The sequence below is a fragment of the Arachis hypogaea genome, chromosome 9 (genome assembly GCF_003086295.3).
Source record: "Arachis hypogaea cultivar Tifrunner chromosome 9, arahy.Tifrunner.gnm2.J5K5, whole genome shotgun sequence".
Taxonomy (NCBI): Eukaryota; Viridiplantae; Streptophyta; class Magnoliopsida; order Fabales; family Fabaceae; genus Arachis; species Arachis hypogaea.
The window spans coordinates 106305818-106330033 of NC_092044.1; the positions used below are offsets into that span (position 1 = coordinate 106305818).

Consider the following 24216-nt stretch of genomic DNA (forward strand, 5'->3'; position numbering starts at 1 on the left):
TAAAATGAGCCCTTGCGTACGCGAGCAAGGTGATGGCGTACGAGACGACCCAATTTTCAGCAAAAATAAATTTTTGTTTTCAAACCTTATTTCGATCTTCTAAACCTCTATTTTTACTCTTTTAGCCCCTAGATCTTAGTGGTATGTCTAATATTAAGATGAAGTTAGGAAAAGGTGGTAACTTGGGGTGAAGTAAGATTTAAAATGATGAATTATATACAAAAATACAAAGGTATGAAGTATATGTGTGATGCCATGGCTATACTGAATGATTGTGTAATGATTATGAACAAATGTAAAGAGGTAATAATGACGAATTTGAGAATGAATGAGCATGATGATGGTATGGATGTGTTGGATGTGGGGAAGGCGGTAGGGCGCTAATCCCTCGATTCTTTTCCCCCGCATTTCTTGTGATTGTGTTTTGTGGGATGTGAGGAAGGTGGTAGGACACTAATCCCCCGACATATTCCCTCACATTCTTTTTTCTCTCTGTCTGCAAGGTAGCAGGGCACTAATCCTTCGATCAATATGGCACGACCTCATTAGGAAAAGGTGGTAGGACACTAATCACCCAATTTTTTTCCTGGTGTATGCCTCCAGGAGAAGGTGGTAGGGCACTAATTCCCCAATTTTATGCCTCCTGGAGATGCGCAGTCGAGAGACGGTATCTGGGTTAATTACCGGGTGTGTCGGATTCTGGCAGTTAACTGACACATGAGCTCACGGCCAGGAGGATAGACATACATCATATGCATATGTTTGAATTTCCCGCTTATGCTTTAATTGGGAATGCCTATGTGAATTTAATATGCTTAACTGTTATACGTGCTATTTGCATTACGCGTATTCTAATTGTGTTTGCCATTGTTTGTTTGCTTGTCTGTGTGTTTCCATCGGTGTTAGAGGATTGGAGGAAAGATGGAGATTTGAGGGTTTTAATTAGAGTTTTGGTTAAGTTTAGGAAGCCTTAGAGGACCACCCTGTTTATGGTTCAGTTTTAAATCTTTAAGTTTTATAATTTGAATGTCAGAGTTCTAGGATTGCCTCTGGCTTTCCGAGCAGTGGCGGATCCACGGGGGGACCTAAGGTGGCCATGGTCCCCCCCAATTTTTTTTAAAAAAAATAGTAAATAGTAATAATTAATAATATTAAATTTTTTTATATATAATATTAAAAAAAATATAACTTACAAAATTTTATAAATTAAAAAAACTAAAAACTGCATTATGTATTAGATATTTGAATTATTGTTGCTCTTGTTAACAAATAGCCCATTCTAATAATTAATAAAAATGGTTCTATTATACTAGCCCAAGCCCATACTATTAATTAAAGTAACCCTAGTACATTTTTCAAATATTTGTTTCAAACTATCATAGGCATAGCGCCACTTTTCTCTCTCTTTTAGTGATTCCCAAACTTTTGGTCTTCTACTCTTCTCATTCTAATTTTCTTTCCATACCAAAACAAGACATACGAAGAAAAACCATTGAAGAGAAGTGAACAACAAAATATTAACCATTGAATGCACAACAAAGATTCAAAGAGGTATATTTCAATTTTTTTTAAGTTAATGACAATGTCAAGTATTATTTACATTATTTATTTAAAATAATTAATTTATTTTTTTTTATAATGGACAGTGTTCAAAGATTGAAGTGAGGACAAAACTCAATAGAATTATTTTTTTGTGAGACTTGGAACAAAAAATAATCAGGTAAATCAATAACTTTATTTTTGGTTATTATATATTTGTGTTTCTAAAATTATTTGTTATTGCTCAATAGGTTTAATATTTTTTTTAAGAAAATAATATATATGCAATTATTTTTGTTTTTTTTTTGTTAGATAGTTCAAGTTAAGTTAAAAATGTCAAAGATGAAAACAATTCACTCATTTTTCAAGAGAAAAGAGAGAATATATGATGAACAAAATTCAGCTTCAGATTCTTTGAGTAATGTTCAAAATATTATTGAACAACCTGTGACACAACTTGTTGAGCAAGATATTCAACCCCCTGCTTCCAAAATAGCAAGGACTGAAATAGATCAAGTTAATATTGATACATTGATGCGTGATCCCGGAAAGCGTCCGCAAATTTGGAATTATCCTATCAATCAACAAGATGAAATCCGTAGAGCATACATAAAGTTTGGACCATATCAATTTATTATGGATGAGTACCCTCTTTCTGGTCTAGAAAGTCATCCTCGTCGTTTCAAAGCTCATTGGTTTAAGAGTTTTTCTTGGCTAGAATATTCGCCAGAAGTGGATGCTGCATTTTGTCTTCCATGCTATTTATTTTCTAGAAAATCAAGTCCATTCACATAAGGAGGATTTTGCAATTGGAAAAAAGTGAATAATGGAAAGGATTGTGCATTTTTATCTCATGTGGGTAAATCTCTTAATTCTCCTCATAATATTGCTGTTAAGTCTTGTAAAGATTTGCTTAATCAATTATGTCACATTGACAAAGTATTGGCTAAGCAAAGCTCACAACAAGTTTTAAGCAATAGATTGCGTCTTAAAGCCTCTATTGATACTGTCAAATGGTTAACGTTTCAAGCTTGTGCTTTTAGGGGACATGACGAGAGTCATGAGTCTCAGAATCGAGGAAATTTTCTTGAAATGTTAAAATTATTAGCTTCTTACAATAAAGAAGTGGATGCAGTTGTTTTCGATAATGCTCCTCAAAATGCAATATACACATCACCTTCTATTCAAAAGGAAATTCTACATGTTTTTGCTAGAAAGGTGCAAAATGAAATTCGCAATGAGATTGGTAATGCAAAGTTTTGTTTGATTGTTGATGAAGCTAGAGATGAATCTAGAAGAGAACAAATGGCACTTGTTGTTAGATTTGTTGATAAGCATGGATTTGTCAAAGAAAGGCTAATAGATGTTGTTCATGTCAAAGATACTACTTCTGCTACTCTAAAACAAGAGATTTATTCTGCATTATCTCATCACAATCTCAACATTCAAAATGTTCGAGGTCAAGGGTATGACGGAGCTAGTAATATGCGTGGAGAGTGGAAAGGGTTACAAGCTTTAATTATTCAAGAATGTCCTTATGCATATTATGTTCATTGCTTTGCTCATCAATTACAGCTAGCTCTTGTTGCTGCGGCTAAAGAAGTTGTTGATGTTCATGCTTTTTTCCAAAGTTTGAGTAATATTATCAATGTTGTGTGCTCTTCTTGCAAACGCAATGATGAATTACGATCTGCTTATGCAACTGAAATTTCCCATTTAGTTGCAACTAATCAAATTGAAACAGGAAGAGGAGCAAATCAAATTGGCACATTAAAAAGATCAGGAGATACCAGGTGGAGCTCTCACTTCAACTCAATTTGTAGCCTTTTACGTATGTTTGGAGCAACAACTTCAGTTCTGGAAGATTTGGCTACTAATGGATCTACATATTCTCAACGTGGTGATGCTACTTATGCTCTTAAATCTTTATTATCATTTGATTTTGTTTTCATTTTGCATATGATGAAAGAAATCATGGGAATCACTGATAAACTTTGTCAAGCATTGCAACAAAAATCTCAAGACATTTTGAATGCTATGCATCTGGTTTCTAGTACAAAGTCATTGATTCAACAGTTAAGAGATAGTAGTTGGGGAGCACTTTTGGAGAAAGTTAGTTCTTTCTGCAATGATCATGCTATTCAGATACCTGATATGGGTGCTTCTTTTAGTGACATAATTCGGTCTCGTCGTAAAAAGGATGTTGTCACTGTTGAACACCACTATCGTGTTGACATTTTTACTAGCGTGATAGATTTTCAATTGAAAGAGCTAAATAGTAGATTTAGTGAGCAAGCAACCGAGCTCCTCATACTGAGTACATCTCTAGATCCTAAAGATGCTTTCAAGTTATTCAGTGTTTGCAACATATGCAATCTTGTAAAGAATTTCTATTCTTTAGATTTTTCTGAGCAAGAAAAGATTCAATTGGATTATGAGTTACAACATTATGAACTTGATGTGGTTAAAGCTCCAGATTTTCAGAATTTGTCTACTCTTGCTGAATTGTGTCAAAAATTGACAGAGACAGGAAAATCAAATATATATCCTTTAATTGATAGATTAATTCGTCTTGTTTTGACTCTTCCTGTGACAACAGCAACAACTGAACGGGCCTTTTCAGCTATGAAGATTATTAAAACAAGGCTTCGAAACAAGATGGAAGATGAATTTTTAGCAGATTGTATGATTGTATATATTGAAAAGGAAATTGCTTCAAAATTCACTTCAGAGATGATAATTGATGATTTTAGTTCCATGAAGCATCGTCGAGCAAGTTTAAAAATATCAAAATCTTAAAGTATGTAGTTGAACATTGACTTTTATATAATATAATTACTTTTTTGATATATATGCTACAAATCATATTTTGTTAATTTTTTGTTATATTTTATATTTAATTGGCCCCCCTCTTATGAAATTTCTGGTTCCGCCACTGTTTCCGAGGACCTTATATCTTATGTATGCGGCACCTCTACCATACTAAAAACCTCTGATTCTCATTCCTTATGGATATTTGTGGTTTTCAGATGTAGGTCGAGAGGCACCTCACTAGGCGTCTGGAGTCCTCTGCATCGAAGTGGGCTTTTGGGAGTTTACATTTTGTTTTACTTTGTTATCTATATATGTATAGACTCTCCTTGTGTATATATACTTTACTGTTACACCTCATAGAGGTTTATGGAGAATTAGGGTTACTTTTATGTATTTTGGCTTATGGATATCTATATGTATGTACATAAATATTCTCCGGCCAGCCTTAGTTTCGCAGGCTAAGCTAGGAGCTTGCTTAAGTTGTACCTTTGACCTTCTACTCTCTTTTTATATACATATATATGTGTGCTCTAGTTTTTTTCGCACGCAAGTTACATTTTCCCGGAGCGTAGCGCTTTTAATTTTTTTGCGATTTCATTTTACCTATTTTTCAAGGCTCTTCGTATATTATATTTATATTATATTCTTCCAATTATTATACATATATTTTTATTTTAGAGGTCGTAATACCACACCACCTCGATTTTACGACTTAAGCGTATAGCTCTGTGTGGTAGGGTGTTACACAACTCAAAATAAATCTCAATCATCTTTCAAGGCAAGATATCCACTCTCTCAATACATGTCCTATGATAATTTCTCACCTACACACAAAATTCTTTCTTTAGCTATTGATTCTATCACTGAACCTCAAAGTTATGAACAAGCAATTCAACATGATTGTTGGAAAGAGGCAATCAGATCAGAACTCAATGCTCTTAAAGCAAATAAAACTTGGACTATTACATCCTTACCTAAAAGAAAGAGAGCAGTGGGGTGCAAATGGATTTTTAAAACCAAACTCAAAATAGATGGGACAGTGGAAAGACACAAAGCAAGGCTCGTTACAAAAAGCTTTACTCAAATCCCTGGATTTGATTTCTTTGACACATTCAATCATGTGGTAAAAATGTCTACTCTTCAAGTTTTGTTGGCACTTGCAGCGTCTAAAGTTGGTTTCTCCACCAATTTGATGTCAACAATACCTTTTTACATGATGATCTCCCTGAGACAGTTTATATGAAAGTTTTTCCAGATTTATCAACTCTCCCCAACAATGTTTGTAAGCTTGAAAGATCTCTTTATGGGCTCAAACAAGCTAGTCGTCAATGGAACCACAAATTATGCTTAGTTCTCAAAGCTTCAGGGTACATTCAATCCAATGTAGATACATCCCTTTTTACCAAAGGCACCAGAGATGACTTCACTTGCATTCTTGTGTACGTGGATAATATGATTTTATCTGAAAATAATATGAACGAAATCAATCGGATAAAAAAGGTGTTGGATGATGCATTCAACATCAAAGACATAGGTAAACTTAAGTACTTTTTGGGTTTTGAAATCACACGGAGCAAAGAAGGAATTGTCATGAATGAGCGAAAATATGCTACTGATTTCCACCATGAATTTAGAATGACAAATGTCAAGCCTGAGACTACGCTAATAAACTACACAACTCCACTATCCAAATCTTCAGGCACAGCATTAATTGACTTGACTTCTTACCGCAGGTTTGTTGGGAGGCTGCTGTACCTCACAAATACAAGACCAGACATTTCATTCACCGTCAACAAGTTGAGCTAGTACTTGGACTGCGCTACAACAGATCATTTCAGAGCAGCCCTGCACATCTTAAGATATATAAAGTGTGCACCAGCCAGTGGAATAAAGTTTTCTGCCGCCCCATCAGATTTGTCACTCACAGGATACTCAAATTCAGATTGGGGGACATGTCCAGACACAAGAAGATCTATCTCTGAATTTCGTTTCTTTTTGGGTTCATCTCTTGTGTCATGAAAAAGTAGGAAGCAACCTACAGTTGCTAGATCATCAACGGAAGCGGAGTATAGAGCTATGGCTTTGACAACATGTGAGAGAAGGTGGCTGAGCTACATACTTCAAGACTTTCATACCCCACTAAGCAAACCGATCAGTCTTTATTGCGACAACCAGTCTGCAATGCATATAGCCGCCAACCCTGTATTTCATGAAAGAACGAAGCATATCGAGATATCATACGGTGAGAGATAGAGTACAAGATGGTTCACTAAAGTTATTGTCAATCCCCATTGAAGAGCAGATAGCGGACGTGCTCACAAAGAGCTTAGCTCTAGGACCATTTACATCGTTCTATCGCAAGCTTGGATTCGTTGATATATGCACTCCAAGCTTGAGGGAGGCTGTTGGATGATAAGACTATGCAGCTCATATAGCTAATTAGTTGTATTTTCAAATTAGTAGACTTGTTACGTAAATTTGTTAGAATCTGAAGTTTTTTAGAGACTACCAACTCATAGCATTAAGTTAGTTAAAAGAGTGCTAAATTAGTGTAGTTTAATTTTTTTAGTATCTACAAATACAGAATTAATCATTTGCAAGTAAATGAGATTAACCATAATTACAATTCCATTTTTGAATCTCTCCAAGTTCACTCCACACTTTCACTCTTTTCTCATTCCCCGATTCAAATTTTGTAGCATTATAACAGATTTTATCATAAACTTTAATATTTTAACTAATTATTTGTAAGCAATTTTCGAAAAAAAAAATTTGTCGATAAAATGAACAATTATTATTGAAGGAAAATCCATCGAAAACTTTGATGATTTTGATCAATTTTATAAGTTAACTGTTGAAAAAATTCATCAATAACATTGATCGATGATCACAACCGAAGAAAAATCCATTAATAACTTTATGAAATAACATTCATAAAAAAAGTTGATTATTTTGGCCAAATCTGACAGCCAATTACTAAAGAAAAATCTATAAGTAAAGGAATAACATACCCACATAAAAAGAAAAATTCATCAGTATAACATTTTTTATGAGGTTTTTATCAACGGATGATATTCGTCGGTAGTAACAACAAAATCTATTAATAATATACTATTTTTTAGTAATAATTTTAAGGACTAATTTGTGTGTTTTTTTTTTTTGTGAAAATCTAAATTTACAGTCTTTTTTTACGGATAGCAGTTTCAACTACTTTGCAAAAAAATATAATTTTTTTCATTATGTCATTTAATCTATATTAACCCTGTACTTTAAAATAATTTTTATTAATGAAATTGATCCACTATCCAAACCGATTATACCTATAACTCAGAACCCATAGAAAATGAGATAAAACACGTAGCAAGATTCTCTCTTCAACGGAACAATCCATGAAAAGTCAAAAACAGTTACCAAGCAATTAGAAAAACAAACCCCAAACAAATCTGAAGAAAACAAACGACTACTTACAAACCAATTCATTTTATAAATACAAGTGACAGGTACTTTATTCATTTTAAATATTATTTTTATTATTTTATATTTTTATTAATTTGAGCGTGAGAATGTCTTTATAGGTGCACACCATTACTATTTTTTGAAGAACTGACGTATATTTCGTTTTGTTTAAAAATAGACAAATTCAAATATAGAATAGGATGAATTATACCTCAAAATCAGATATCTACTTAGGAACAGAAATAAAAATAAATATAGAATTATTTCGTAATGATTTTTTTCCCAAAATCTTAATTTTCTGCCTGTAGAAAGTGATGATATATGTTATTGATGAATAGTTTCTTTTTGTCCAGCATTGTGATAATCACTGGTCACTACTCATTAGCTTTTGTTTTTTCAATGAACTTATTCGTTGACACTATATATTGTATTACAATTCCTTGAATAAGATTTTGTCAGAACCAACTATATATGCCACTCCATCTCTTTTATATCATATATAGTGTCTCAAATAATATGGACCCAAACACATTTTCAAATTCATTTTTCTTCTTTTTATTTTATTGTAGGTAAGATAGTTAAAATCAAAATTTTACATAAAATTATAACATACTTTTTAATTGTAATTTTTTTAATGAAATTAATTATTAGAATTAATTTTGGCTTATGTAATAATGATTTTAAAAGTTAAATCAATATTTAACTTGATCATGGTATTATGAAATATAATTCATTCTTCCTAGAGCAATTAAGCGTTTAATTCAATAATATTAGAAAGACAAAAAAAATAACTCAAATTTATTTTATTTAATATTTATTAATTTTAACAACAATTAATAAATGTTAGATAAAATAAGTTTCGATTATATTTAACTAATTTTTTGTTACTAAATATTTCTGTTTTAATTTGACTACATGTTATAATAAATGTATGAAATAGTTAATCAAACATTAACATACAAGAAATTAAATAGGTAAATAATAATAAAAAAGTACAACTTTAATAGTGATGATGACAAATGCATGCATGCCGTAAAAATTGTTTGTTTCTAATTCTAATGGTGCCAAGGGACACTATATATATATCCATCTGATTTTCCACATGTATTATTACATATATTGACTGGCAGTTAGGAATGTATATATATAACAAAGTAAATATATATATAGTAGTATATATGATATATATATCATCATTTTGTCACCACTTTTTTCATATATGAATGATTTTCAGACCAATAATGTTAGGTAGATGCTGTCGTCCATATACATATACATATATACATATTATGTGTATCCTTTCAAGACATATATTGAGGTACATAAAGAACAAAGCTTTATTTATAGAATTACAGTGCCATTTTTGCAACTACTACTGCTACTATCATTTTTTGGGCTAATTTTTTTTATATTGTTTAAATATATGTGTAATACATTATTATTAGAAGATTGGGTATTTTTTTTTTGATATGGTGTTTTATTCAAATCGGACGATCCGATTTGTTTGAAGAGAAAAATAAATTACAAATCGGAGGGTCCGATTTGTTTGGAGAAAAAAATAAACTACAAATCGGAGGGTCCGTTTTGTATTTTTTATTTTTTTTATTTTTTAAAATAAAAATTGGACGGTCCGATTTCAACATTAAAAATTTTTTTTTTCGAATTCACAAATCGGACTGTCCAATTTGTGATTGTTTGTTTGAAAAAAAAAATAAAACAAACAAATCGGTGCATCCAATTTGTACATCTCATACCAATGTGAAACACACTTCTGTTCACAGCTTCTTGTTATACACTTCTCTTTCTCCCACATAAAAAATAACAAGCGCATTTTTTGTCTGCAACATTCACCTGCACCTTTCATCCCTCTTCTGTGTTAATAATTCATAATAAAATTGGATATATGATACTGCTTTTGAAATCAAAAATACACTCATCGAAAATCCAAATATTAGTGTACTTCTTTTTGAGATGCATGTACACTAAAATCTTATACTATTTTTTCAATTTCATTTTAAAATGCTTACTAAACAATATTGATTACAATGACTAATGTATACTATGTTAATATTGTTATTTAATTATGACATAATTGTATTAATAAAATTGATGTTTATAATTCACACGTGAGGATCACAATATCATAATTGCGAACCACAACCATAATTTAAACCCAAACAGATCAAACTTTAATTTACTTGGAATCCTCAATAATATACCTATATTGGATGTAAATATTATAGATCTAATTTCAGGAATTTGAAATACCAACAAATAAGAAGATAATTAGTTTTTATTACCATATGAACTTATCATGATACCATTTTTTTTCAATTTAAATTGATAGAAAAAATATATATATGATTATATCTCTAATAGAACTAAGTAATAATCGAAAGATAATATTTATGTAAAAATTTAGTACTCGAAAATACTTATTCTATCTAATAATAATCTCTTTAGAGGTCACATGTGATGAGTTTATTATTGTCAAGAAAATTAGATAAAAATGTGACCCATTCTACGTTTATATTATATTATATTATATATATATATATATAATTTTATTTTTTGTCTTTATAATTTTATCAAAATTTTTATTAGGTTTTTATATATTTTTTAATTAGGTTTTTACGTTGTTTTTAATTTTATAATTAGGTATTTTTTATGTTAAAAATGTTTAAATTAACGAAAATTTCTCAAAAAAAAATATGTAGTCAAAAACTTAGTTAGATTCTTAATTATAGATACGTTTAATTTGTGTAGAAATATTTACTTAACAGTTAACTTTAATATATTTTAAACTAGAAAAAATCTAATTACAAAATTGAAAATAATATAGAGATCTAATTAAATATATATATATATAAATTTAATTAAAATTTTGATAAAATTATAGAGATCGAGAGAATAATTAAAATATATATATTAATATTAGTTAGATCTTAACTATAAAAATTATCAAATTACAAAAAATCGCATACCATAATCTAATTTTATCGTGTATATAAATGATCATGTCCTAAGTCCAATAATACGTGCTCACATCTAAAATCTAAATTAAATCAGTTATATTATGCTATTTTGAGAAAAATAAAAATCGACAATTAACAAAAGCTGACCATAACAAATTGTAACATAAGAAGTACAATGCATGGAAGATTAACCATTTTGTTGTAAAGAGGATCATAAGATCAGAGAAGAAGGCAGAATCTAGAAGCTTATCATCATCATGGATGAGATGCATTAATTTCCACACAACTCATGATGAGTACGGTGGCTCATCAATAACAGTAACAAAGGAAAATAATCATTTATGTAATAATAATATTGCTATCTTCATATATGCATCCTTGTAGGACCACTTTATCCTTAGCTTCTTTTTCAATCATAATATACAGCCAATTTTTTCTTTGAAGCTTTTTCCGACAACTAAAATTTAATTGAAAGATCGATATGGATAAAAGTTTCAAGAAGGTGAGTTAATAATATCTTTTCAAAAATCTTTTTTTTTTAAGTTAAAATTATTGACCTTTTAAGCTACATCACAAAAGTGTACTTATTTCTTTGTTTTTACCTTCTTCTTTTTTTTCCTAACAAAAACCCTGCATATGTTTGTATTTCATTCTATAAGGATCTTGTTTCTAAAGATACCAAGAAGGTAGATATTATATTTGGGTCTTTGGATATACTATTTCTATGGAGTTTATAATAAGTGTGAAGTAATCTTATTTTTTGAGTCGGAATAAGATTGAATTAAAATGGAGTGATTTTTATAAATTATTTTTTTTAATTTAATCTGATAAAAAGAAAATACATAAATTATTATATTTTTAATATATTCTCTCGTATAAAAATCTTGATTTAAATTTGCATAATTTTTTTATACGCCTTCTTTTTATTTTTATTTGTTTTATACTAAATTTTAATATTTTATAATAAAATTATTTATGAAAAAAATTAAACCGACAGAAAATACATACAAATAGCTATGTCTCTGATAGTAACATAGTGTATGTATCAAAACTTATTCAATCTATCCAATATGATTGATGCAATAATTCCTCAAAAAAGATACATATTCAGCACACACACACAAAAAAAAAAAAAAAAACATTTGGTCATCATGAATAGAAAATTGAACTTATCCAAACATCTCATTGCTCATCATGTCACAGATTTGAGTCAGTTGTGTATTGAAAGAGATCTTTATAAATATTATACACATTTGAATGACTTTTGTGATAAAATCTTCCTAACTACTGATCTGATTTAATTGAAGATATAGGTAGCTAGGGACAAAAATTACACACTTATTATTGTTGTGTTATGATCTTAGTTCAAGATGGTATAAAGAACACTCAATATTTCACCATTAAAAATGAAATCAGTATATAGTTGAGGGAAATTATTAAGACTCAGAACCATATCAATTCTGAAATTTATTGAATGGACATTATTATTATACACCTTATATTATTGTAAAAATTTAATTTTAATGTACTGTGGATGAAAAGTAGTTTTATATGTGTATTTAATTATATAACATCATATCAATAAAAGTAACTATTTTTCACATTGATTACGTGAATATTCATAAAAGAAACGAATATAATTGTATAATTATGTAAAACGTTTTTTACTATTAGTGCATCAAAATTAAACTCTTATTGAAATTGGTACATGTCTGATGATGACTTTAATTTTGGGAAGGAGCTTCCTAATTAATTGCAGAGACTTATGAAGATTAATTTAAGATAGTTATTATATATAAATGAAACCCCTTCCATAATTAAAGTAATTAATTCTATTAGATAGTTGCAGTTGATGTACATGTCAATAATAACAATAGTGAAACATATTAAACCTAAGTAATGGAGTTGTTGATGTATAGATAACAATTAAATAAAAAATGCATGACATACAGTAGTAGTTGAAGGAAATTATAGGAATGAGTACAACTATTACAGTTGCATCAAACCATGCATCATGTAGCTAATAATTAAACCTAAAACATTAAAAAAATATTGGACAGTATGTCGTAGTAGTTGTGTTGCTGATGATTACATATATATATATATATTCAATAATTAATTAAATAAGACATAAATCGTCATAGATAATTGTAGGGATATAAAGAAAATGTTTTGAAAATGATACTTCAATCTCTTCTTCAAAGTTGGGTCAGAATTCACGCGGTTTTATGGATGAAACTTGATAGAAATCTAACAGATATGTCAGTGATAAGGAAGAGATATGTTGTTTTTTTATTTTTTCTTTCCTTCTTAATTTAAGTTTTGAAGTCTAACCCATATACTGTGAACTTATTTATGTCATTGTTATCTACATATACTGTGTTGTTAATTAAGTTTCTTTTTTATTTATTTTAGAATTTGAAACAATAATATTATTATGTTCCAAAAATTTCTTGACATCCGTATATAAAACTATAGTTATTATTAATTAATAGGTAAAATATATTTTTTGTTTTTAAAATTTGTTAAAAATTAAAAATATTTTTTAAGTTTTATTTTATTTTAATTTTATTTCAAATTTTTAATTTGTATCAAATATACTCCTGACAACTAATCTTTTAAAAAATTTAAGATTAATTCAACAATAATTTTACAAGAACAACCATTAATATAAGTAAATCAGATATAGTTGTTATGCATTATTGGTAGATTAATTCTAAAATTTTTTGAAAATTTAATTATCAGAAATATACTTGATGCAAATAAAAAAATTTTGGAATAAAATTGAAACAAAACAAAACTTAGGGATATTTCTAAAATTTTTAACAAATTTTAAGAATAAAAAATATACTTTATCCTTAATTAATTATATATTTAGATTATTTTTAAATTAACAATACAAAGAAAATATATATTAATTTTTAAAAAAATATTAATATTAAAATAGTATTTATTATAAAATATAAAGGATTTATGCCTAATAAGATTAAATTTTAAATGTTGATTAGCAAAGGTGGTTAACCATCATTGATATATATAAAAGCGCAACAAAATATATAATAATAGTATAGGAAAAAAGATTTTTTAAAGTGGAGCAAAAATGTAAGTTGGACTATATCAATTTTTAGCAAAGATAACGTGTCCGTTATAAAAAGAAAATTTCGACCTCTAATTATTTTATTTTAGGACAATACGAATTATTTATTAAAAAATTAGTCAAAAATAATAATATAAATTAATTTTGTAGAAATTTTTATTTGTAATATGGGAGATTTTAAATTATTATAAATTATTAATAAGTTTATTTTTAAAAAAAAAATTTATCTGTATGTATTATTTAAGTGGAGAAAGCAACTATGGTTAGAAGTGGTGTCGCAAAAAAAAATAATAATTACAATATAAAAATCTTTCGAAATAAAAAAATAATGTCGAACAAGAAATGAGAGAAGAGAATGGTCATAAATGGTGATATTGATAATATTAGTATTAGTATTAATGATAATAGAAAAAATATTGATAATAATAAAATATGATTGCACAATAGAAATATAATTAAAATAGAAATTATAATGACGAAGATGGATGAGATGTCGATAATAGTAATGGTGGTGATAATAATTGGTTCTATTATTGAAAAAAAATTTAAGAGTTTAAAACCTCCCACAAAATCAATACCATTACTATTTAACAATTCTTTTACAAAAGGTTAATATTGTACTAAAATAAAAAAAAAATTAAAGGTTCAAAGTGTCCTTCTTTTTATAAAGAATCACGTTGTCCTTCACAAGAGTGGACAGAAACTGAATTGAATTTTTAATTTTTAAAATAAAAAAATTGGTAAATTTATAAAATAAAAAATTATTATTGAATTTATAATTTTTATCATATATAAATTCTATTATTTAATTTTAAAAACAATTAGATATTTATTTTGTGACATATATAAATTTAATCCACTTGCAAGTATATTTTGTTGGACCTTCCTTCTCATCAAATCAAAGAATTTCTCTCATTTAATTTTTCTCCCCTATCTTATTTTCCTTTTTAGGATGAAAAAAACTGTATACGGCTAAAGAAGCAACTGAAAGAAGATAAGCATGATGACACAAATGAAGTGAGAAGTGAGAAGATTAGCCAAGTAGTGTTGATGCATGTGAGATGTGACAATAAAGGAAGCCTTCAAATATAATCTAACTTGGAGATTCAAAATTGTTTCACTTCAAAAAGCTTTAAGACAACAAAAACATTGTTTGACAACAGTAAAATGATTATTATCTTATGTAGGAATTTAAGACTACTCATGAATACACCATATGGCTTCTTCTCCAGCTGTATATTATTCCAACAACTACAAAAAACAGCATGTGTAAATATTATTTGAAATAATTTTGAATTTGCATTTATATATGCCTTTAATTAATTTAATTTATAGTTCGGCAGACATATATGGGCAATAAAGCTGGCCAATGAAGATGATATATGATGAACCTAGCTAAATCATCATCATACTATTTTGTTTCCTAGCTATATGAAAGAATAAATTACATCGGTGATGTTGCTACCACACAAATTATTCACCCAAAAGAAAAAATTGATTTGATATCTATAGTCATTATCCATGTAATAATAATGGTTTCTTATGAATAATTTGGGTTGGTCGAGTGTTCAGCTTATTCGTCCGTTTAAGTAAGTGTTAGGAGTTTAAATCTCATATTATGTATACAATAATTTATTGGCCAATAACAAACTTTTAAATAAAATTTAGATCCGCGATGAATTAATACTTTATCTATCAAACTAGATAAAAAATAATGGCCTCTTATTATTGCAATAGGTGTTTTTTCTCTCGTGATTAAATTGATTATTTGAGCCCAATAAATAAACACAAACAAACAAAAATTGATTATTTGAAAGAAAATGTTTCTTGGCCGAGTATATCGCACCATTCAACACGCATTTGTCTAATTCCTAAATCAACATGCCGTACTGGTTCAGAAATAATGTGATCATGTTTGTTTTTGGATAAATAAGGAAACAATATATAGAAAAACTAATAGTCTGCTAACATGTTTTATATCATTGATTTTGAATGGTGATCTTAATTATTTAATTGGGACTAAACACACAAATGGAAGATTAACATTTGTAAGTTAATAACCCCATTTAGTTTAGAAATATAAATTATGAGTACAATATAATACTTTAGTCAAGCTAAACAATGTTGCAGGCGAAATAATTTAATCTAAAATTTTATCAATAATTTTAACGTATATTGCTCCATAATTTCATATCAAATACCCTCTTATTTTACTTAATTTGACATACTAAGTAATATATCATCTAATTATTATACATTTAGGAGTCCTTAAAAAATTATGCCTAAGTCAATTTAGTAATAAAATGATTTGATGTTTTAATTGGATCATCAAAAGGAGAATAAATTTTCTGAATTTTTTTTTAATAATTAAAAGAGTGTAATTTTTTATTATTAATTTTATAAATAGGACTAAAAAAATATAAAAATATATTAAAATATTAAAAATTATACTTTATTTTTTCGATTGTTAAAAAAATGAAGAGAATTCATTTCGTTTTCGTCAAAAGATACTCGGTAAATCATATTGATTTTTAAAATATGTTTTAATTTTATCTGCCATGACAGGTGGCATGTTAAAATTATAAAATATATTAAATTTTGGTGAGTTTTATAGTATTTTTGTTATAATGTCTAAATTACCTAACTTACTTTTTAAAATAAAAAATAAAATATTTAAAGTAGAAAGTAAATCATACAAAATTTATTAAATATTATTTATTTATCTTTTTTAATAACTTAAGTACAATATGATAGGCACCATAACATTTACTTTAAATTTTATTTCACATGTCTACCGTATTTTAAGAAAAAATTAATTGAAATGACTAATTTAACTCACATTAATATTCCTTAGAAATCAAATTGAGTCATCTTTTCGAAAGATCAAATTAACTTTTGCGTGATCTTTCATAGATCATTTTGTGCATTAACCTTCTATACTTATATTTATAAAATTGTGACTGATAGAGTTAAACATAGTTAGAAATTTGTTTTTCCAAATACAATAATACACGGATTTTGACATAAACACAAAACACGACATAAAATATATCGATACATAAATTTTAAAATTTAATAACATGCAGAAATATGCATATAAATAAAATATAAAATAATTTTTTAAATAAATTGTAATGATATTTTAATTTTATTAATATTAAAACATAAAGTAATTTTTTAATTATTTTAATATTTCATTTTAATTATATAAAGTATTTAAAATATTTTTTATTTTAACAAATAATATTATATACTATTTTTAAATTTATTTTAAGAATACATTTTAAGAATAAAGTTGGATACACTGACATGTAATGATATTTAGTTTTCAAACTTGTCCAGAGAATAATTTTTAATTTTTATTAAGATACTGTTGAACACAGTAGACATGCGTGTCGGACGAGTGTCAATGAATATTGTGTTCGAAATGTGTTCGACACGCGGACACCGTAATTCAACGAAGTATTTATACTTTATAAAGATAACCAAATTTACAATGGGTTGTTGCAGGTGGAATTCAAACTTCCAAAACTTACTTAAACGGATGAGTGAGTTGACTACTTGTTGAAGGTGAGTTGATTTGCTTTGTTTCTTGTTTAAACCCCTAAAGAGTGGGTGTGAAGAATGATGAAGTGAATGAGTGCATACAAAGAAAGGAGGGGAGGGTGCGAGTGAGAGGGGCCGTGGGAGACGGGCTCAGAATCAACCTAAAAAGATGGGTCCATCTTTGATTAATATGTGAGAAGCCCATCTCCAATATATGCCTCATCATTCATCACAAGGACATAGGAATCTAATGATGAGGGAATTGAGGATGCCACAAATGATTAAGTTAAAAGATTTACAAAACCAAATATGATAAGAGGGTTTGATCAATAGTATGTAGTATGTAGTATATATAGTAGTTTCTAACGTGAATGTGACTGACTCATGAATCATTGTCACCGCAAAAAATGGCATACTTCGCTTCCCATGTCCACAGCTTCATTAAGCTAAGAAAATGAGTCAAAGAGTGGTGCTTCACTAATCAGGGAATTACTCTTTCGTAAACCTTTGGACTGCAGTTGGAATACCTGAAGGGAACTCTGATACTAAAGTCAGTAGGTGTTTTAGTGAAGTGTGGATAAAAAACTGAATTAAAATACTTGAAGATTGTCGTTTATTTTTTTGACAGAGAGAATGGGCTTAGAAACCCAAAGAAGAGAACCAACACAATTACATCACTTGAGTCACAAATTAGAGATTTCTCTACTGAATCAAGATTGGACCCTGATCGAACCATTAAGTTGTTAAGCTTGTTAGGCCAGGTCGGCTGAAATGGCGCAAGTTGGCCTTTTTTTACCTGTAGCGTACGTTTGGGCCTCAAATACTTTGGGTCTTTTTACAAACAGAATTATTTTCAACATTTAATCTTGTTTAATTTTATTTCTAAAATTGAAAATAAATATCAATTTTTTTGTATAGTTAATTTTTTTGTTAATCAAAGATTAATAATCTTTTTTATTATTGTTTTACCTCTTATCAATACTTTCTATCCTTCCCATTATCATCACCGTCGTCCCCACAATCCTTCCCCTACTCTACCCCTCAGCCATCATCATCAACATGGTGAACTAGTGGTAGTGGAACATGGGTGATGGTAATTGACAATGAGTTAAACACTAAAGTGGTCCCTGAGATTCATAAAATGCACCGATTCAGTTCCTGAGTTTCTAATTGCATAAATTTAGTCCTCCAGATTGAAAAAAATGCATCAAGTTAGTCTCCCGCATATTTTCCGGCCAGATTCCTTACCGCCGGGAGTGACGTGGCGAATGAGTGCCACGCTGGATGAACGAAAACGACGTCGTATTGGGTTTTGGCGCTAAATCCACTAATAGACGACACCGTTTCAACTCAGCATCTACAAAACTTTCAAACCCCCTCCCCCAATATTCAAAGATCACTTCGTCTTCTTCATCTCCTGCGAACTGAAACCATCAAACCCTGGCATTCTAGACTCCTGTCATGACTTTTCGAAGTGAAACAATCTGGAGTTCAGTGGAACCTCTTCATCGTTGGCTGAAGATCGGTGAAGGAAGGAGCAAAGATTCTGCCTGAAATCTCCTGTGACACAGGTAGGCATGCAGAATATTACATAGTATTTTTCTGTTCTACGTAATGGTAAGGTATCGTACATTATGGATTTTACTCGGGAATTTGGTGTAGATTGATGGGAAACCATGGATGCTATGTTAGTGGATAGGGTTTTCGCATTGGGTGGTGCGGGTAGGGGTAATCGGAATGCTCTGTTTTCAAACCGAAAATATGAAATTTCTATAATGGCATGGTGACTGAAGTAGTTGTTAGTTAGGGATTTTGGCATATGATCTGTTGTTGATTGTGGATTCTATATTTTAGTAAAAATGTTGTATATTTTTTTTTCCAATACAGATGGAGAAGTTGCTGGATATAATGTTCTATCATGGTAGAACGTTTAAGAAGAATGCTGATGGAAAGTTGGTTTACTCACCTGACAATAAAGCTTGCTTAGGTGATTTAGATGAGAATAGACTTGATGTCTTCTTCATCAGGAACTATTTCAAGGAGTTGGGATATGACAAGGTAATTGAGTGTTGGTGGCTGGTTCCGGAGAGGAGCTTGGAGTACACCTGCAACATCGGGAGTACACTGGGAGTACACCTGCACCTGAAGCAACCAACAGTACCAATCCGGCAACATCGGCAGCTGACATTCCACCCCCAGTGTCTGGACCGCAAGCTGAAGAGGTTGAATTATCCCAACCAAGCTATGGTGGAACACAAGATGAGGTATAAAATGTCCCAAATGATTTGTTGTTCATAATCCTATATTTAACTCCCCTTTTTACAGTAACTCATTTAACTTATTACACTTCAAGCAGGCACCACCACCAGCAACAAAGCCACCTAAGTTACCAACTACTAAACGGAAGACCACACCACAACCAGTAACTTCTTCTGTTGATCCCATGCAAGGAGCAACTGCAGCCACAGCTTCAAGATTGGAAAGGTTCATGAAGATGGTTCCAACACCTCAGTTCAAGGCACCAAGAAAGAAGAACCCTTGATTAGGATGTTGTAGCAGCTGCTTTAACAACATATATGGGATTTGGGCATTGGTTGATATTTTGGATTTTTTGTTACCTCTCTTAGGGAATGGCTCTTATGTAGACTGTATGGTTTATTTTGATTTTCTGGTAGTAGATAATTTAACAGAGTTTATGCTTGAAGGTAGCTTGTTTCAGTCTGTTTATCCTTATGTGGACAACTGCAACTATGTTACATTGACAATGTCTTGTTTATAATCTACAAAACTACTATTATCAATTTACATTTTATGTTCATTCAGTTTGGTTTCTATTTTTGTAAAATCTATCTACAAATAACACACCAATAAATTAAACATTTCCCATACATTCATTAACAGATGCTTCCAAACACAGTTCTTACACTTTTCTCATCACAAGTGAAACAAGTTCTTCCATTTTTAACATCACACCTAAAACAACAACATAGAAAAAAACAACAATCCTAACATTTGTATCATATATTTCTGGGTCCTTAACTCAGCCTCCAAATTGCCAATCCTCAAAGCAAGACTAACGCTCACTTCTTTATTGTTGTATGCAGCAGTGTCTTCCAAATTTCCTTTATCATCTTCTCCAATGTCTGCCCATCGAAAGAAGCCACACCATTTTCTTCCACTACTCTGTGAACATGAAATTTAACTGTTACCATCAAATTAGTCAGCAACAAATCTTCATGAAACACTCGTATTGTAATTCGGGCATCCAAAGAAGGGCTTATTTAGGTGGGTTTCCGTTCCAGACCATCGGAGCACAGGACGTTTCCCACACCCACACCGCTCTGGTACTCGCGTGCCTCTACTCTGACTTGGCCTCCTTGTGCATGATCGCAAAGAACTTCCCTCTCCTTCATCTGCACGTCCAACCATCCTCCAACCAGCAAAGCAATGGGTACGAGAATGAACAAGGAAAAAGAAGAAGAAGAAGAAGAATAAGAAGAGGAAGAAGAAGAAGACGAAGAAGAGAAGAAGACAAAGATGTGCTGTGCCAATTCAGAGTTAGGGTTTAAAAAAGGAATCAGGGACAACATTGGTGCATCAAGTTTCATTTGCCACATCATCCAACCGTTGGACACTCCAGCGTGGCACTCATTCGCCACGTCACTCCCGGCGGTAAGGAATCTGGCCGGAAAATATGCGGGGGACCAACTTGATGCATTTTTTTCAATCTGGAGGACTAAATTTGTGCAATTGGGAACTCAGGGACTAAATCGGTGCATTTTATGAATCTCAGGGACCACTTTGGTGTTTAACTCAATTGACAATAGAGACAATGGTGGGATGGTGTTGATGATGACCAAATAATAGATAAAAATATAAAATCGTAAAACAAAAAGAAAAAAATTAACTAAGTTTTTAATGCCACAATTAATAATAAAAAGAATTTGTAAATTAAAAGGCAAAATTAAATCAAATTAAATTTTAAATATTTTTTATTTTTCAAATACTTCACCATAGAAAGGGGAAAAAAAAAATAAAGTTTACCCAAATAAATACATCTTCTGTTCTTGGACTTGGATTCGGTCTCTATTCAATTGGGCCATTAAACCCATGACCAATTCAGTAATTTCCCAAGAGTAGAAAAAGACTACTCCCACCAAAACAAAAATCCTTGTTCCCTCCATTGAGTATGGTTTTTTACTCGGATACTGAAATTTGAAGCCGAAAGTGCAACTCTCTTGCTGTGGTCTGCAGCACGCCTGTGACTTGTGAGGTTAAAACTTAAAAGTTTTCTTTTGCTTCTGTCCCCCATTTTCTAAGGAAGCCAACATTCCACAGCAATATGAATCAAGTTGAGGTTACATCCCAAAATAGTGGATAAAGTTTTAGCACCATACAAGCTCCAATTCTTTTTTACCCAAATTTAAAGCAAGCATAACATATCTACTCTAATAGGAGATAACTACTTGGAGCTTTCTACTAGTGAACAATATTATTACATGCAACAAATAGACAGATACACCACCTTGTTTACATTACCTATACAACTAACAACTATCATTCTGACAAAATGTACAACAGATAATAAATATACGAAATTTAGTATCCTACTGCATGTGTTGCAGAAGTATAAAGGAATAATTACCACTTCAGTAAGACACCAAACCACTTACATTGTTCAGCAAAACCAAGCTTTCTGCATAATAACCAGAATATAGATACCATGTGTATCCCTCCCCTCCAATTCCGAGCTCTGTAAATCTTTTCCTCTCGATATCCAGCGAGTACAGGTTTCCCTTTCCTGTCTCATCCATAAGCAGCAACACCTCTCCACTCTTCCTGATGCACAATGCCACTGGTGGACTAGTCACATTAGCCACCGATATCCCCCATGCCGGCACCTCCAAACTAAACCCCCTCAACGTGAAACTAAAGACCTTGTTCCAAGACTCCACAACACCATACTCCTTCATCACCCAAATTTCACAGCAGGAGGGAAATCCCCCACCAACGGAGAACACACTAAGCTCCTCCCTACCCCCAATGACTGTGACACTGTCCTCGGGCGCATAAGCCAAGCTCTCCGGAAGCAACACCTCACCAAACACCTCATGAACAAAGTCAAACGACAGCACAAAATGGTACCATCCGTAATCACCCTCCCGGCGTTGTGCACCCCAATGCACAATCTTGTTGACAAAACCATGCGGAGCATCCTTACCCACACAAGCTAAACTACAAACAGGAGTAGAACCACTCAAAGTTCTCCAAAACCCAGTTGCAAGAGAGTAAACCTCAACAGTGGGTGCACTGAAACCATACCTTCATCAAAGCAAGGATAACAGCATTTGAATATTTTGATGCATAATGTTTCATCAACAAATGATATCTATCGATGGAAAACGTAAATTATGATCACTAAGGATTAGTATCTAATAAGTTGAGTTTAATTTTGATGCACTGAACACGGTAAAATGTTTTGTACAGTCGTCTAATAGCATCTATCCTTTTAACTACCATAATCCAAACAATAAAATTAGGGATTAATTTCTACCCACTTGTATTTTATTTTGATAATCAATAAATGTAATTCAAAAAATAATTATAGTACGAAGTAAACTAGAATCCATAGAAAGATTAAAAGTTAAAAAGTTGTTTTTGATTCGACACCTTTCATCGTCGACCATGCATGAGAGCCTGACAACCTTGTAATCTTGATGGAGAGGATCAAAGGCGAAGGCAACAGTGGCAGTGTAGAGAGAACGGTAGTGGCGGGGTCGGGGGAGGCTGACGTAGCGGCGGAGAGAAGGGTTGCAGATGACAAGGGAGTGGCAGTGGTGGCCGGCGGTGATGCAGACAAGGCCATGGCAGAGTCCGACGACAGAGAATTCGCGGTAGAGGGCGGTAGGAGGGAGGAGGAGGGTGGAGCCGGAGTCGGAGAGGAAGGGATCGTCGTGGCGGAGGGAGTAGCGGACGGCGCAGGGAGAGGGGCTGGGGTGGGAGCGCTCATTGCAGAGTTGGAGGAGGAGGAGGGGAGGGGAGTGGCGGAGGTGAAGGGAGATGAAGGAAGGTGTTAAGATGAGATCCCGCCATGATTTAGAGACGGCGGTGCATCTGATTAGGGATTTGGGCGGCAGCCGGCGGAGGATGTTGGCTACTATTTCTTCCGGGATGTGCTCCGCCTCCGTCATATTGGAATCGGAAGATTATTATTTTCCACTTTTTTTAATTTCAGTTCTCCAGCTTATCACTTTCTCTTCCAATCTCTCTAGCCTCTACTCTCTTCGTTAAGAAACGTAAATTAGTCTCTCACGTATTTCCTATCTCAACTTTGTTAGTTGACGCATGTAATTCAAAATGAAATATTAAAATGGCAACAACTTTATTTTAGAAAAATTATCCAAAATTGTTAAAATTAAAATTACACCAAGGAACTAATTGTTAATATCTTCTTTACTATATTCAAATAAAAATATCTTCGTGCGAATAATTATTTATTAGTGAGTACAAAAACAACAAATCGTAAAAGAGGTATATATTTTCACATGAAATAATAATATTCTAGTTTTTTTTTTTTTGGTGACTTTTCTAGTTTAAGTTTGACCAACTCAAAAGTAATATTTTACATATTTTTTATTAATTTAGGATCATATTTTATTATGAAATATAAAAATATTATTTTGTAGTAACAACTACCTTGTAAGAAAATATTATTTTTTGCTTATAAAAGAAGTGATTAACTTGTCTATAATATCAAGAAAATATAGACCAGAAAACTTGAAAGTACCG

The 24216-nt window shown here is 31.0% G+C and overlaps 3 protein-coding genes across 3 annotated transcripts; 2 read left to right on the top strand and 1 right to left on the bottom strand.

Annotated features, from left to right (window-relative positions):
• Positions 1 to 309: 309 nt before the first annotated feature.
• On the top strand, positions 310 to 4574 carry LOC112711510 (uncharacterized). Its single transcript, XM_029289049.1, has 3 exons — positions 310 to 372; positions 2437 to 3918; positions 4569 to 4574. Exons 1-3 carry the CDS (start codon positions 310 to 312, stop codon positions 4572 to 4574), a joined length of 1551 nt encoding a protein of 516 aa, XP_029144882.1.
• A 14386-nt stretch (positions 4575 to 18960) lies between these two features.
• Positions 18961 to 20249, top strand: LOC140174999 (uncharacterized). The gene is made up of 3 exons (XM_072201901.1): positions 18961 to 18998; positions 19315 to 19691; positions 19784 to 20249. Exons 2-3 carry the CDS (start codon positions 19315 to 19317, stop codon positions 19851 to 19853), a joined length of 447 nt encoding a protein of 148 aa, XP_072058002.1. The 5' UTR covers positions 18961 to 18998; the 3' UTR covers positions 19854 to 20249.
• Positions 20250 to 21893: 1644 nt separating this feature from the next.
• LOC112711513 (putative F-box protein At1g32420) lies at positions 21894 to 23856 on the bottom strand. The gene is made up of 2 exons (XM_025764187.2): positions 23098 to 23856; positions 21894 to 22749 (listed from the first exon to the last, which is right to left on the bottom strand). Exons 1-2 carry the CDS (start codon positions 23616 to 23618, stop codon positions 22077 to 22079), a joined length of 1194 nt encoding a protein of 397 aa, XP_025619972.1. The 5' UTR covers positions 23619 to 23856; the 3' UTR covers positions 21894 to 22076.
• Between the last annotated feature and the right edge of the window lie 360 nt (positions 23857 to 24216).

What these genes read in the sequence shown, in the direction of transcription:
- LOC112711513 (XM_025764187.2), bottom strand. Translation starts at nt 23,618, where the DNA reads ATGACGGAGGCGGAGCACATCCCGGAAGAAATAGTAGCCAACATCCTC. An exon ending in TGCATGGTCGACGATGAAAG is followed by an intron (nt 22,750 to 23,097) that starts GTGTCGAATCAA and finishes GCTTTGATGAAG; the next exon opens with GTATGGTTTCAGTGCACCCA.
- LOC140174999 (XM_072201901.1), top strand. Translation starts at nt 19,315, where the DNA reads ATGGAGAAGTTGCTGGATATAATGTTCTATCATGGTAGAACGTTTAAG. An exon ending in ATGGTGGAACACAAGATGAG is followed by an intron (nt 19,692 to 19,783) that starts GTATAAAATGTC and finishes CACTTCAAGCAG; the next exon opens with GCACCACCACCAGCAACAAA.
- LOC112711510 (XM_029289049.1), top strand. Translation starts at nt 310, where the DNA reads ATGACGAATTTGAGAATGAATGAGCATGATGATGGTATGGATGTGTTG. An exon ending in TGTTGGATGTGGGGAAGGCG is followed by an intron (nt 373 to 2,436) that starts GTAGGGCGCTAA and finishes ATTGCTGTTAAG; the next exon opens with TCTTGTAAAGATTTGCTTAA.